This window comes from Galendromus occidentalis, unplaced genomic scaffold (genome assembly GCF_000255335.2).
Source record: "Galendromus occidentalis unplaced genomic scaffold, Mocc_1.1 scf7180000075574, whole genome shotgun sequence".
Lineage (NCBI taxonomy): Eukaryota > Metazoa > Arthropoda > Arachnida > Mesostigmata > Phytoseiidae > Galendromus > Galendromus occidentalis.
Window position 1 is genome coordinate 216,371 of NW_003803564.1, and position 15,381 is coordinate 231,751.

A 15,381-nucleotide genomic window follows, 5' to 3' on the forward strand; every position below is an offset into this window, starting at 1 on the left:
CGTTCCGGGCGGCCCGCTCAAAGCTGTCCGAGCTCGAAACATCCGTCCGGACGTCTTCATCGTTGTATGTCAGCTCGCACAGATCCCGATTCGCAAGGCCTCGGGCGAGCCTCGGAGCGTTCTGTGTTTGTCATTCTGTTGCGCGCTCAGACGCCCCCACTGTGTGTGTAGCCGTCTCGCTGCTCCGCGAGTTTTCAGCATCAACTACCGCGCGAAAATTGCCCGAAACATTGGAGCATACAGGAAGAGAAATGTTCCCTGGGAACCCTGAGCATGCTGCATCTTGGATGGACGCATTTTTGGGGTTTGAGACGAGGAAAAAGAAGAACCATGGTCCATGGTCCCTCGATAATATACAAAATGTCTTCAGCGAAACTTGGACCAACTCCAGAACGGTAGTAGGAAGAACTTATGAAAAGCTACTGCCCTCATCGCGTCTGGCGGTGAGAGTAAGCTCGTCGGGCGTTTCTTGAATAGATATGTATAAGAATCAACATGGGCTGCTGCGATCCTCGAGCAGGTCGTTTTTATCTAGAGCCGAGCGAAGTTGCCCCTCAAGTTGTTCCTACTGTTGCAAGAAGTAACCTGAAGTAGATATGATCAACTAGGGACGAGAACCGAGATCCTGATGCGGGTGCAGTTGCGGAAACTCAGGAAGTCGATGAGGGGAGCGGCCACGAGATTTTTCACACGGTCGAGAATATTCGTAGCTCAACGACCGGATCACGAGACCAGGTCATCGCTCCAAAATTAATGGATGAATAAATTGTAATCAATCGGATCATTTGATGGATAAATTATTTATTGGATGAATTTATGGATAAATAATGAATGAACAAAATGATCAGATCCGGATCAAAACTGCGCGGAAGACCCCGTCACATTCTCTCCGCGCAATATTTCAGGAGGAATTCTCTCAAAAAAACTCTGATTAGACGAAACATCTTCATCACAGAACAACATTCCCTCCTTCCTTGTCTGTGCAAGAAGAGGCCCAGCCTAAGAGCAAGGGCGAGTCAGTCTAATTTATGTACCCCTAGCGTAACAACAGATCCGATGACCTTATTTACTTGATGGTTATGATCTTTCATCTCTCGGTTCCGCTGCTGGTTCGAAGAAGGAGCTTGAGTATCAGGGTGGTACGGTGACTCCCCATGGCATGTCGGCCCGAAACTTCTCCGCGCTAGGACCGCTGAGCCATCACATACTTCCGCATCTGTTTCCCTTTCCAGCGGCCGGAGTCGGTCAATGATCCAGAGGAGGCGACACTCCAACCTGCGGCAAATTTCGCAGGGAGATGCATTCTCACACCTAACTATTGAGCAAACTATTGTGGATCACGACAGCAAATTGATGGGGAAGACCGAAGCGCTGGAAATACTCACCGAAGGAAAAATGACTTTCGATTATACTCCGATTTTTCTTCCAACTCCGATATACTCCGTCGTCTACATTCGATTTATGAAATTCTCATCCCCATCCGAAGCGGCCTTGAGGAAGTTTCGATTAATGATATTTCGCAACCGACATTGTTCGGCAAAATTATGCAAATGATGGAAGTGACTGAATGTCAACGGGTTTCTGAGTGAACCCACAACCCTGGTGTCAAATTACTCATGATAAATCAATCACCGCTAGTGAATCCGACCAGAATCGCCTCCCCGCGAATATTGGTGCTGTTGCCGCCCTTGCTACCGCGATCAATGTGACAAGCAACGACTCGCTCCTCATCGGCATCGCATTTAGCGGCTAAACGATACGGTCACAATGAGAGCGAAGACATCACATGCCAGAGGTAAAACAAAAGCTTATCCGTCTTGTCCTGTGATGAGCAACGGCAAATAAAAGCCGAACGAAACCGAGGGGCCTCGGATACAGACAATGGAATACGACCTTGACAAGCTCGATGCCAATTGACATCTGAGGCCGAGAGACCTTGACGACCTTCAAATTCTGTAGACGGCGTCGCATGTGACCAGCGTGCGAGAGGCTCAGACCCGTGGACCAGGGTTCGAACCTTCCGCTATATAACCGGAACCTCCCTCAGCGTTTGAACACCGGAAGCGTGCCGGATCGTCCGGAGTGAATCCGTGGTGATTTCGATTGCGACAAGGAGGATCACCGTTTCCGCTGCTACCGTGCTCAGTGTTTTTCCGCGATGATCGGCGTAAGAGTTCTGATTCTCGTGGCGATCCCCGCCGCTCTCGCCAGCAATGCGACAGATCCCAAGAACAGACTCGATGAGAGAACTTTTGGATTCTTCGACTCGGGAGTGAATATGAGAAATATTGACGCGGACTACGAGAAGCCGATTGTGAGTGAATTTCTCCGAGCGGAATCTTCGGACTGGTGATAATTATTCATCTGGATTTCCCCCCGAAAATCTGACAGTTCAGCGGAGTATCCGGAGTCCCTTCTTCATTCGATCTCGAGTTCTAAGCGACGTTGTGCCTCGAGAAGTCTTTAATTTCTCGTCAATCCGGATATTCCGCGCCCCCTCTCCCCAGCAAGATCTGGATATTCGATGAAATCCCACGAAATATCATATTCCTCTCGATCTCCATTGACGTTGTTCTACCTCACGCAGGATTATCTGGTGCAATCGAAAGGCTATCCATTCGAGAAACACTACGTCACCACAGAAGACGGATACATCATAACAATGCACAGGATCCCTCATGGAAGGAATGTACCGAATCCCGGCACTCCGAATCGCAAAGTCGCCGTCCTCGGCGCACCACTCCTGACACTGAGCACAATATGGGTGATGGATATGCCCAATAACTCATTCGGTACGTTCGCTACCGACCTACTCGGGAGTAGGTCGGCTAGGGGCTAGCGGAACAGCGCTCGCGAGAGCCTCCCCAGACTCTCTCTCGGTCCGATCAGGACGGCGATGGGGTACTCACCTCCCACGTTTCGACACCGAACGAAGAAGTCCGCGAGACATCAGGGCGAACCCTCTCCGAAATAATCTCGTCATCGAGCGCTTCTTTCGTTGGAGACCTCTAATGGTCAATCAACGAATAGTCGACTGCGACGAGACCAGCGCATTTCACAAGCTGCTCGCCAAAGACCTTGCCAATATTGTCCCGGGCACGATTTCGATCGTCAATTTCGGGCGGCGGGAGCCCTACAGAAGCCGAGCGAATGCCGCGGTTGATTTTTCGCGTAGAAAGGAAGCTCGGTCAGCCGAGACCGCGTAAGCTCCGTTGCCGAGCCTTCCGCCAGATGAGCCTATCCAGATGGGATCGAAAGGTGACTGGAAGAGAGAAGCACTCGGGTGTTGGAAGGCAATTGAAGAAAGTCTTCTCGTCTTCCAGCTTTCATCTTGGCTGACCGAGGGTATGACGTATGGCTCGCCAACTGCCGAGGTTCATCGTTCGGGAAACACCACACGAACCTCACAATCTACGACTCGCAATTCTGGCATTTCACTCTCATAGACATCGGTGCCAAGGTTGGTGCTCCTCAACCATCCGAATGAAATGCGCTGGCGACCCTGTCTAGCACTGTCTGCGGACGGAATGCGTATACTTACCCCGGAAGCATAAAAAACAAGATCGAATCACTTTCAGGACTTAGCCGCACAAATCGATTATGCCTTGAAAGTTTCCGGTCGAGAACAAGTCTACTACGCTGGTGAGGATTAGGATTATCGTGCGTTCTCTTTATGGAAAAAAAAAGTTTTTGCCCCGATATTCGGTCTAGCAAGTCCTCTCGCAAAATGCGAGAAGTTGTTGTTGCCGAAGAGGAAGCTATTCCTCGGAGAAATGGGTCAGAAAGTGTGTCGAGTATAGCAGAGTCGACAGATGATATCCGATGGCACGTTTCGGGATGCAGCACGCTGTTCGTTCTTATCCGTATTTACGTACGTATTGAGGAACGGAGCGCCTACTGAATATTCTTCATCTCGTGACAGGCATGTCGCAGGGAGGAGCCTCCCTGTATGCTCTACTCGCGAAACGTCCCGACTACAATAAGAAGATTCGAGCCATGGCAGCTTTGGCCACCTTCAGGAGAGTCTGTCATATCAACATATGGTGGATGAACGCAGGCTCAACGCTGGAGAATTATATTGGAGTGAGTAGTCGCTTCCGGTGTGCGGCTTCCCGTGGTCGCTGGGTCCATGCCAATCCCGCGATACACAGTGGGAGTAACGTGAGACCTCGTCGCTGCTTAATTTTTTTCCAGCATCGCCCTAGAAGAGGGGAAACCCTGGGGAATAGTTCAGTAACTCCGAGAAAATATTTTACAGCGTTTCCCCATCATGGAGGTCCTACCGAAAGTTTCCATGCTCGGACAAGGATGCGACATGGCCGATAATCTTTGCTTATGGTACACGAAATATTTCCTCTACACGGACGTGAAATATTTGAACACCGTGAGTATGGTTCTATGGGTAAAGTAATTGCTTCGATTTTTTGTCCGCGAAGCCCAAAAACCCGATCGCAGCTCCGAGAGCACTGTCTCTCTCTGCTCCTCCGATTCGGTACATGCGTACGATTGTCCTGACGCGCTGGGCCATGGACTGGCGAATTGACTGTTCGACGCTCTGCCCGTTCTATCGACAATCGAACATCCTCTCCTCGGCTGATTCAAAAGTTTTGCCTGCGGCGAAGTTTATGATCTGCGATCCAATGTTTTTCTTTGCAAGCTTCTAAAAGCATCGAGCGTGCCTGTTATCGCGCTCCATAAACTCGACACGGACGAGAGTGTGAACCTTATCCGGACAGTAAAGTATGGCATTGTCATCGGTCATCGACGGAACAGCAAAGGTCTAGCCAGCTCCAGGTCTTCCAAAAACGATCCACGTCTCCGGATTGGGAAGACTCGTAAATGTTCCGCCAGACCGAATTCTCGCCTGACCTTGCCTGAACTGCTCCGTGGAGCCGCAATGTCATTTTCCCCCCGCCTGGATGAATGAATCACAGAGTGGGTTTGCCTAATGGCACAAATTATTTTTTATAAGCGAGGGAGAAAGCAAATCAGAAGAAGCGAAGAAGTCGAGGCTGTCGTCTCTGCAAGCGAATGTGTTCTGCGGAAGACAAGCCGCAGAGCTTTTAGGCTTGTTTAGAGCACGAACAGATGTTGCCGTCCTCGTAATATAGCCAAAGGCCCTAGCGACTGTTCGCATAGCTTCCCCGACTGGATGCAGCCATTCAAGCAACCGACCAGCCAACCAGGAAGCCCGCCTGGTTGCCCAACTTGCGCTCACAAGGCCCACGTCTCGCCTACGTATATCCGCCCAAGTGTCGCGTACAACCGTTTATACCGCACATGATATAGTCAAGGTTCCTGCATATAAGAACACCTACGGATGGGTGAAACCTTCGGATGCCGAGTGAGAAAACAACGCCGAATGTCCCTCGAGAGACTTTTTCCAGGAAGCAGCTCAGGTAGTTGCGAAGAGTGGAGCTTGTGCTGCGCGTTTTATGTCTCCGAGGATAATTTATTCTATTCCTTCCAGAGCCGAATCCCGGTGTACATGAGCCATTTCCCATCAGGAACCTCGAAAATGAATCTGTTCTACTACTCGCAAATCATGCAGGAGAGCCAATGCGAAAAATGGAACGAGGTTTGTCCAATGTGGTGGATTCCTTCTCAGTGATCACCCGGATGAGTTCTGGGCTATCCATTCACCTCTGAGATAAATCGGGGGTAATGTGTCATTGGGTCTTCCAAAGGGCGACGAGTGGGAGTCCCGAGATTCCGATCCGTGGCCGGAAAGAGTACTTGCGCCCGAATAACGATTTAAAACCGCAGGTTCGAGAGTACGACTACGATAGATCGGCGGTTTCTCGATCGACGTACGGAGGGAACTTTTTCTGGAATGTCTTCGGTGAAACGAAGCGGATCAACCCTCAGATGTACGATGGAAGTCTGGAGCCTCCAATTATGGATCCGAATAACATTCATGTGAGTTCCGCGTAAATCCCATATATGACATCTCCCCGGACCCTTGCGGGGGGTGGAATCGCAAAATCGGGAATGCGAGTTGCGGATTTGAAATCGGAGCTGAGCTTATCTCGAGAACCATTAGCGATGCCGGCGCATGTGAGAATTCTGATGACGAAGCTAGTACTGTCTGCCACCTGCTCAATGTATCTCACACCGGGAATCGGAGTCCTCCTAGTCTGGAACAGGAGTCCCGTTCGGCCCGAGCGAGGGAGTTCGCTCACTTGCTCTCTTTCTGACGACGCGATATTTCGTTTCCATCGACAGATTCCCATCAAGCTGTACTGGAGCGACGGGGACCGTTACGCGCCCCCTCAAGAGCAGGCTTTCCTCAAGAAGGAGCTGAAGAGTATCGTCGCGGAATTCCACATTGCCGATCAGGCTTGGGGCCATTACTCGTTCGGGACGTCGCCCTACAATGCGTCGGTCTTCTTGGATGCCGCGAAATTCTTCGATGATTGCAGCGTCGGGGAGGAGTATTGCACGTATCGGCCGTGAGAGGACCACATGGTGCGCTTGTCGCATATCAATCTAATCTCTCCACTGGACCTTTTGCTCTCGCCGTAGATGGAACGGACTTTTTTTCATATTACTTACCTAGGTTTTTCTATTGAGTTCCCGATCGAGAGGAGGCTCTAACAGATCGTGAGCCATCCCACGGGCACGTTTTCTCATGATTGATGAGGCTTTAGGGAATCACCAAGTCATTTTGATACTTTTCCATTGATCTCTGAATAAATGAGCGAATCGATCGATCGATACATTCTGAATTGAGATCTCTTCTATGACGCGGACCGGGCCGACCAGAACCTTTGCTACTCATCTTCAGTATGTGCGATCTCAAGTCTCCGACCCTGCACAACCGTCAACCACCACAATCATGACCGTGAAGTAGATGTCCTAGTTTCTCGACTGCATTTCAAGCTATAAAATTCGAGCGGGCTCCAAGGAATATCTCATAAAAGTCCCTCACGCAAACATCCCACGTAATGGTCACTTTACGATAGGGAACCGTTGACTCTCCTTACTTCATAAACCCTGAGCGCTCGTCCTTCTCGACACCAAACTTGACGGGAGAGGGTTTGTCGACCGGTAATTCCGACGGCGGCGTGTAAATTTCCGCTGCGGAGAGTGCCGCAAGTGGTTGCGGGGCAAAGTAAACAGTCCGGGCGCTTTTTTCCCTTTCGGCCTCTCGGAACGGTTCGGGAGTCTCGACATCTGCCCAGAGCGTGCTCCCCGCCAATAATTTCTTCACCTCTCCGAGCACCGTGAGGATGATCCCCTCTGAAGACAAACAACCCGAGAAGTATCTGGTGCGGAAGCAGACGGAGAAAATTCCGATCAGAGATTTCGGAGTTGAAACTCGCGCTCGCTTGGATCTTCTCTCTGATCTCTCTGTTGTGCTCGACTGTCCCGGAGATGATTTGTTCGCGGTCGTCGGATCCATTCTGGAAAAGATGTTCCCGAACGAGCCGAGTTATGTCAGATCTGCACTCGGGAATATTTTCTTCAACGGGAGCGAGACTAATCTCAAGAACCAGATGACAGCTGCTTCGAGCAAAGGAAACTCGATTTCGCATGACGTGTCGTTTCTGTGTTTGCCGTGTGCGATCGCCGGGCCCGACCGCAGGCATGTTGGAATCGGAAGACTCCCGGAGAACTCCAATCTCAGCGTCAACGGCGAGGCCCGAGTGTTATTCATCATTGTCGTTGTGTGTCCGTTGCACGAAAAAGCCACGAAGTCCCCGGTCGAAGTTTCCAGAACGTTCTGCACCCTATTCTCGGATCCCGGGGTTCGGAATCGACTTGTCCAAACCAATCTCACCGCCTCCGACTTCCGTGATGTTCTGATGCAGAGCTCTAGAGAGGAGCAAAACTCCATGCGAGCGGAGGACCCGAAATCAGAGTCATCCCCCTTGTCCACTAAAACTCAAAAGTTCCGACCGTTCCGCGGTCTGATCGACGACGTGCGACGGCGATTCCCGTTCTATAAATCGGATTTCGTCGATGGAGTTCGCGACCAACGCGCGATATACAAGACGACGTCGACGACCTTGTTCCTTTTCTTCGGAATACTGCTGCCGCTGATCGCGTTCGGCACTCTGAACAATGTGAACACCAAGGGCAGGATGACAGTCCGGCAGACGCTCATAAGTCAAACAATCGGCGGAGTTTTTTTCTCTCTGCTCTCTGGACAGCCACTTGTCATACTGATGACGACAGCTCCTCTGTCTCTGTACATAAAGGTCATCTATAGCATCAGCGAGGAGTGGGAAGTGGATTTCGGTGCCATGTACGCGTGGGTCGGGGTCTTCAATAGTTTGTTCCTGATCGTCTACGCGAGTCTAAACGCTTCCCGAATAATGCGGTGGTGTACCCGATCGACGGAAGAGATTTTCTCGCTCTTCATCACCGTGGCGTTCTTCGTCGATGCGGGAAAAGACGCCTACCACAATTTCCAGAGGTATCAAAATCCCCACGCGACTATTGCATGCCGGAACAAAACCCCCCTCTCTGTCGGGAGCCCGAGCCCAATCTATTTTCGTCGTTCCTGTCCAGGTGTCCCCGCAGCTTATTCAGACCCGGAAGTCGCTAGCGTCGGTCCCCGTCTCCTTTGGTCGGTCCTCATTGCTGTCGTCGTCTCGTAGATCCTCTCAGACGCGAAATCTAATAAGCTATTCTTCAATTTAGATACTACAGCTCGTGCGAAAACAATGGTGGGGTGGACCCTTGCCGTCGGGAAGTGTCTCTTTTGTTCGTGCTGCTTATGCTAACTACACTGTGGCTTGGGCTAACATTGTTCAAGTTCAAAAAGTCTCCTTATCTGCCGAGTTGGGCTCGCGAAATCCTTTCAGACTACGCCCTGCCTCTGGCGGTGATTTCGGTGTCGCTTCTCGGAGTCCTCGCCTTCCCGGACATTCCGAGCAACGAATTCAAAGACGATTCGACGAATTCGGTGAGAAATTCCCGACTCGGTACACTCGGTAGTGGAATAGATCTCTTTATGAGCTAAAAACTCATATCCACGATGAGTATATGAGGATCTCCGACGAATGCGATCAATGCATTGCGCCCGATGCGATGATTCTTTCGGGGGACTCCATCGGATTTGACATTTATTCGTTTATGCTCTCTGCAGGCGTTCATCGTAGCTCGAATGGAGCGGATCAGTGGCGTCCCACTGCTCATCTGCTTCATCCTCGGCTTCGCCCTCTCACTCCTGTTCCTCATGGATCAGAACATCTCAGCGGCAATGGTCGATAGTCCTGCGCACAGACTCGTCAAAGGTACGGTCGATCGGTACGGGTTGACGACGAATCGAATCCCGAGGTTCCGACTCCCGCGAACGATTTGAGAACCGCGGGAATTATCCTCCCCGATCGCCGTCTCCATCCCTTACGGGAAGCTCCCTGAAACCGCAGCATTGTTTCAGGCTCCACCTACGACTGGGACACTCTCGTTGTCGCGATTCTGAATGGAATCCTCTCGATATTTGGATTCCCGTGGATGCACGGCGTTCTGCCCCATTCCCCGCTGCACGCCGAGATGATGGCAGACTTCGAGGAACGCCTCGTCGAAGGCCATGTTTGTAAAGTCGTTGTGAAGTCCCGAGAAACGAGGCTGACTTCGCTGTTTGCCCACGTTCTCATGGGTCTTTCACTTCTTTTGATACCGAAACCGCTGGGACAGATACCGACGTCCGTGCTAGACGGGCTCTTTCTGTACATGGCGGTATCTTCTCTCGAGGGGAACCAGCTCTTCGACAGGGTCCTGTTGCTCTGTACCGAGCAGGAGGTGCGACTCCGATGCATTCAATGGGCGATCTGATTTGAATTCGCCCTCCTCGTGAAATGTTTGCTTACGTGTTTGTTCTCTCCTGGCAGTCGTATCCACCGAATCACTACGTAAGGAGGTGTCCGCAGCGAGCCATACATTTGTTCACCTTGGCGCAAGTGGTCCAACTGGGGATATTCATATTCTTCGGATTCTCGCCCTGGCCCTACGTGACGATGACTTTCCCGCTCGTGATCATGGCGCTCCTGGTAATCCGACAATTTATCATACCATTATTCGTGGATCTCAAATATCTGAAATACTTGGACGGTAAAGATCACTAGGCAAGCAAGAAAAATAAAATACCAAAGTGAGCGGAAACTCGTGAATTGACGCGTCCGATTCTATCCTTCCTCTTCCGTCGACGAAATGCTATTCAGGAATCCCATGTGATTAAGGAATGTTTTTGTACGAGAAAAAAGACCCTTCAAATCAATGTCGGATCTCCCCGACCTCCTTCCCCTCGATCTTCCCCCCGATCTCCATCTTATGAACCTACTTTCCGAAATCAGAGTTTCCTGAGGATCTCTGAGAAATCGGAGAAGAGGATAAGGTCGAGGGGAACAGTGACGGTGAGGAGCTCGTTATAAGACCTTCAGTCACAAATCCGCTCAAAGACACGTCCAGCGGCGGGGGAGCGCAACCGGCGCATGCACCTCAAAGCTGTACGCGATCGTATTTGACACAAAGCCTATATGACAGTAAGAGCCGATGGAAGACTCTATCCAATGTGACAGGATGCGCTCGTCAGCGCTTCGAGGTTCTCTGATTCTGATGACTTCTAGCATTCTCGAACGTAAACCGTCCTAATCCTACTCGGGATGATCAAATCCATGCCCGGTCTTGGCACCGAGGAATCGAATCGCTCTTGTCGGTTCGGAGACTGATTTCTGACTGTTCTTCCGTGCGGGCTCGAGACTATGAAGCGAAACGTTCCCAGCACAATAATCTACTGGAATTAAATGTTCCTCTCCTCTCTAATGAATTGGATTCCTCCAAGTCGCTTGACCTTTCCTCTCTAGACTCTGTGTCCCCACAGTTTTGTTCCGATCCCATTTCTGGCTGATGTATAGGCGGCGGGGAGATAGGGCGAGAGCAGAGTTCATCGTACTTCTAGAGCGCTACCGGCGTGGTGTCGGAGCCCTGGGGAAAAGTCGCTCATCGGAGCCCGCTCTATTCTCTAATGCACATACCTTCCACGGAGCGAGTTCATATCGAAAACGTTATCCAGCTTGTGAAAGGCTTCGTGTTCGGCCCTCCATCCATCCATGTTTCTTGCGTTTGGTTACGGCAAACGCCCGTCGTTCGTCCGTCCGTCAGTCTGTCCGGACTTCCATCTAACCGCTCGCTTACCAGCTCGCTCGCTGCCGGGCGAGATTCCTCGTTGCTTCGATCCTTACCCGCTTGCCCGTCTCCCCGTACGTCGGCGTCGCCGGAGATTGGGCGCCCAGGAGTCTCGGGCCGATAGACGGAAGGAGCCGAGCGAGGAATTCATGAATATAATGGTTTTTAAACTAAATGATGCGGCGCGGGAGAAAGGCGTATATTTTGATACCACAACCCACCCCGACGGCCGACCGATCTCCCGACAAGCCAAGTTTCGTCTACGATGCCTGCAATGGCTCCTGCCCCGCCGATTCCACCCGAGGGGAGATTGCGGAGAAGGCGGTGAGGAAAAATGGCTGCGGAGGGAAGGCAGCGAGTGCGAGCAAAACGAACGAGCAACGCGCCACCGTTGCTATGATGGAACATCGTCCAACAGCAGCTAGCTGAAACGCCTTTTTGTTTAGAGCTTTCCAAAAATGACCCCTGTCAAGGCAAGCTTCTGTTTCACGCCAGCTGTTCCGCAGGGTTTCGGGGTTATTCTCCCACGGCTCACGATAGGCGACTCACAGTGGAATCATGCTAGCGATCTCGTCTTCGCTGCGAGATCCGCTTCGACCAAAGGTCTCACCATGATTTTGGATTGAGAAAAAAAGTTAGAACCAGCGGTCCAAATTGCGGGAAACTTCTGTGCTCCCCTCCAAGGGGGTGTCGAGGGGAATTTTTATTATGTTGATCTGTTAGTTTTATCGCTCAGTTGTATTTCACACAAAGGATTTCAATGTCCGTCGAATGTACTAGGCCTCCGAGATACACCGTGATGAACCCGTCGGAGGGAACGAAGATACTGGGAATCGATCCGTAGATTTTGTCATCGGATGGTTTCTTCGCAAATGTTCGACCCACGTAGCCAGTTTCTCCGGAGTTCGTCCGTCCGTACGGTATGCAGGCGTCCAAGTCCATCATGGGGTCGTACTTCACCCATCTCAGATGGGCGAGCTCGTTGTCACACGTTAGGAGTTCCGCGTCTCTCAACCGGAACATTTCCTGGAACCCGATTCAACTCTCATTTTCGTCTACGATCCCACCCCATGACCAGTAAGAAATCTTCTGAGTCGACGATACTCACTGCCCTAATGAAGTCATTGGTTCCTCTCTTGAAATTGACAGCCCAATGATGCATGGAATGCGTTTGTCGTACTGCGACTAATTCTCCCTGGTCCCACACCCGAGCCACGTATAGATGATAGGATTTCGTCGTATCGCCTTCGGTGAAATACCCACCTAGGGTTGCGCTGAGGAGAAGCGGAAAACTTACAATCGTGGTTTGTGGGTCGGAAACGTGCTCTACCGGTGGAAAAAAACTGAAAATAGGTCTCTACCCCGGACTTCACCGAGAAACGAGTGCAGCTTTATTTTATCTCGATCTGGAAACAAAGCCGTCATCGCAATTTCATCAAGCATGCTCTGATCGAAATCGGAAGTCTTCCGCGAGAATAATACGGCCACAGGAACGCCTCCGGTCAAACGACTCGCTCTTCCGGAGGGAACCATGCTCCCATGACGTCGTCGAAGCGAAGAGCGCCGTGAGACCTTACTTCCCCCGACATGTCGCTTTCTCTTGAACTGTACAGCGAGTGCTTTCTCGAGGTGGTTCGAGAGTTAGCTCGGTCCTACATCAGAGAAACTCACGCTCTAGCACCCCCATTCCGGAGTTCTCGAGGGCAAGATTTTCCACGATGCTATCGTAGAGGATGTGCCGATACTTAGAGGCGTCTCCGGCCCTGGTACTGACCGTGAATCCGACGTTCCTGCTCGCATGGGATTCGAGCTCCTGAAAGCTAGAGCCTGAGGTACGTACTTTCGCGGTAGAGCTGAATCCAGAATATACGGTATCCACACACAGATTGAAGGAACTGAAGCGAGCATCTCTCCTTCAGACTATACGCTATTCAGCCTCCTCCAGAACGTGAGCGAGAATGACGAAACATCCATTTATTCCGCACCACCGTTCGGAATGAGAGAGAACGCACAGGTCTGTAGGTCACCGAGAGCAGACTATCACTCTCAAGTTCCGCGTCCGTCGGCGGTGGTGAACTATTGAGAACCTCTGTCGAGGACGGATATTTTAACTCTTTCTCAACACGGCTCATGGAAGCGTCCGATCGCAGAAAACGAGCATAATGTTCTTGTACGCAAGGGAGCGGCATTGCGAGGACGCACGGGGTCCGAGCCGCCCGGGGCATCGAGCATTCGGAGGTAGCGGACCGTTTTCTCCGTGGCGTGCTTGAGGGATTCTCGACCAGAGTCTTCTCGGATATGATCCTTGGGGGATGATCTCGGAGTGTATGTGCGCTTGAAAGCTCAGAGGACATTCCATTCCCGTTGCGAAATCAAATCGCGGCTTGTTCGACTCTCAATCGCAATGGTGATTCTTGTCAGCAGGCAATCTACTCGCTTGCTTAGAGAAGACTTCGCATCACAGGGGAGCGTGGACGGAATACGAACTTCGTCACAGTTTGGCCATCTTTGTGTATATCGCCCCGCGAGGCTGCGTGGCTTCTGGAATCATCTTCGAGAAAAAAATGAATGGGATCAGAACCCATCGTCGGAAAAGAAAGGAAGCCTCGCTCATTTATCTAGTGAATCCTGTCCTGTAGGAACGTCCGAGCTTGTCGAAGCTTCTCCGAGTCCACGTTCCGCTCAGCCAAGATCAAACATAGGTATAAAGCTGTAGTGAAGATGAAGGCTAACCTTCTCGAGCGTCAGTACGCTCGGGCAAAAATCCGTTTATCCCAGGCAGGATCTCGAGGCTCGGGCCCTTGTCAGATATTCGGATTCGAAACAGAATTCTCGATCACTTCTGAATTCCGTATCGGTGTTTGAGAAGCAATCGTCGGCCTACGGGGACAGCGAAGACAGCCTTGGGTGGGATATTTGGTCTCGAATGGACAGCAGATTCATGGTCCGGAAGCGATTTCACCTTATGCACATCACGATTCCGATGGAATCGCTCATTCTCGCATCCCGGGAAGACAATAGCGCGATATCAGGAAAAACTCAGAAGAATCTCCTGGAAGCATTTCCGGCAAGAAAGCCATCTCGACAGAAGAGCCGCGATCGGTTCGGTCCATGTGCGCAGATTCTCGAAAAGTTCAAAAAAATCCATCTATCACTGTACGTGGGCATCTGACAAACTCCGCTCAACCCATTCCCCAACAACAACACCGTGAGAGGAACTGTGCAACAGAAAGAGAGATAGAGAAGAAAAAAGTGAGATTCTAGGAAGGCGAACGCGCAGCCCGGGCTAAGCAGAAGATATTGGCACATCCGTCTTCCACCCACTAGCTGGAGGAGGTTTCTTCGCTGGCGGGCAAACGAGACACGGCGAACCTCGGCGCTCGCAGACGGGCTCGCTCGGAGCTATCGACTTCTCCGTTTCCACAACGCTTATCTGAGAGGTGTCGAAAGAGTTCTCGAGAAAAAGCGAATTCCACTCGAGCTTCCGGAGCGGGGAGTGTTCTCCTCAATCGCGCAACATTTCACGCTGTGCGACCGATCGACTGGATCAGCGGCATCTTGACATCGACGTTTTTGCGTCACTCGGTGAGAGATGAACGAGATTGCACAACTTTTGGCGGAGAAGTACTTGACGACGTTCTCGTTATTGGCCCACTTCATTCTCGAAAAGGCCCGGAGCTGAGTAAGGGGGTCGAGATTTTCCGCCGATCGAAGCCTCAATTCAATTTGTCCCATCGGATTAAGATGAATCGGAGCTCTCCGCGAACCCTCGATAGCAGCCCGAACGAAATATTTCGTTTCTCGAAGGACGGAGAGCCTATGAATGATTGCCTATCAGCCAATAATTTATTCGCGATTCCACCAACGCGGAGTTGATCGCACATATCGCACTGGAATATGTACAAGTTCTTCCGCGTGTCACATCCGGGTATGTATGGACTCCCCTCTGCTTCCAACTGAGCGATAGACTGAATTCAGAATGGGCTTGAGGGGGCCGCCAGAGATGTGAAGCTGAGAAGGTGGATCGGATGTAGCGAATGTTCGACTTTCGACTGCCGTTACCCGTATTCTTGAGGAAGCGTCAAAAATCAGCGATGTCTATGGACATTGGGCATTCCGCTAATTCCGACATCCTGCGGGGGGAAGAAATCGACGGAATAGCTTGGGTATCACCGTTACATCAAGAGGGGAGACAGCTCGTTGGAGCGCAGCGAAATCCATATACCTGCGCTCCAACGCGGTTAG

General features: G+C 51.2%; 2 protein-coding genes across 2 annotated transcripts; both read left to right on the forward strand.

Moving 5' to 3' along the window:
* Nucleotides 1–2,158: 2,158 nt before the first annotated feature.
* LOC100903389 (lipase member J-like) lies at nt 2,159–6,456 on the forward strand. Its single transcript, XM_003737544.1, has 9 exons — nt 2,159–2,314; nt 2,588–2,792; nt 3,324–3,460; nt 3,579–3,642; nt 3,923–4,083; nt 4,259–4,384; nt 5,471–5,578; nt 5,767–5,919; nt 6,226–6,456. Exons 1-9 carry the CDS (start codon nt 2,159–2,161, stop codon nt 6,454–6,456), a joined length of 1,341 nt encoding a protein of 446 aa, XP_003737592.1.
* A 608-nt stretch (nt 6,457–7,064) lies between these two features.
* Nucleotides 7,065–10,095, forward strand: LOC100901517 (sodium bicarbonate transporter-like protein 11). The gene is made up of 5 exons (XM_029111337.1): nt 7,065–8,481; nt 8,634–8,914; nt 9,098–9,245; nt 9,392–9,753; nt 9,843–10,095. Exons 1-5 carry the CDS (start codon nt 7,233–7,235, stop codon nt 10,074–10,076), a joined length of 2,274 nt encoding a protein of 757 aa, XP_028967170.1. The 5' UTR covers nt 7,065–7,232; the 3' UTR covers nt 10,077–10,095.
* The last annotated feature ends 5,286 nt before the right edge of the window (nt 10,096–15,381 follow it).

Bases quoted from the DNA above. Each gene is read 5' to 3' on its own strand.
- LOC100903389 (XM_003737544.1), top strand. From the start codon at position 2,159: ATGATCGGCGTAAGAGTTCTGATTCTCGTGGCGATCCCCGCCGCTCTC. The intron at 3,461-3,578 runs GTTGGTGCTCCT...AATCACTTTCAG, and splicing joins TCATAGACATCGGTGCCAAG to GACTTAGCCGCACAAATCGA. The intron at 4,084-4,258 runs GTGAGTAGTCGC...AATATTTTACAG, and splicing joins CGCTGGAGAATTATATTGGA to CGTTTCCCCATCATGGAGGT.
- LOC100901517 (XM_029111337.1), top strand. From the start codon at position 7,233: ATGATCCCCTCTGAAGACAAACAACCCGAGAAGTATCTGGTGCGGAAG. The intron at 9,246-9,391 runs GTACGGTCGATC...GCATTGTTTCAG, and splicing joins TGCGCACAGACTCGTCAAAG to GCTCCACCTACGACTGGGAC. The intron at 9,754-9,842 runs GTGCGACTCCGA...CTCTCCTGGCAG, and splicing joins TGCTCTGTACCGAGCAGGAG to TCGTATCCACCGAATCACTA.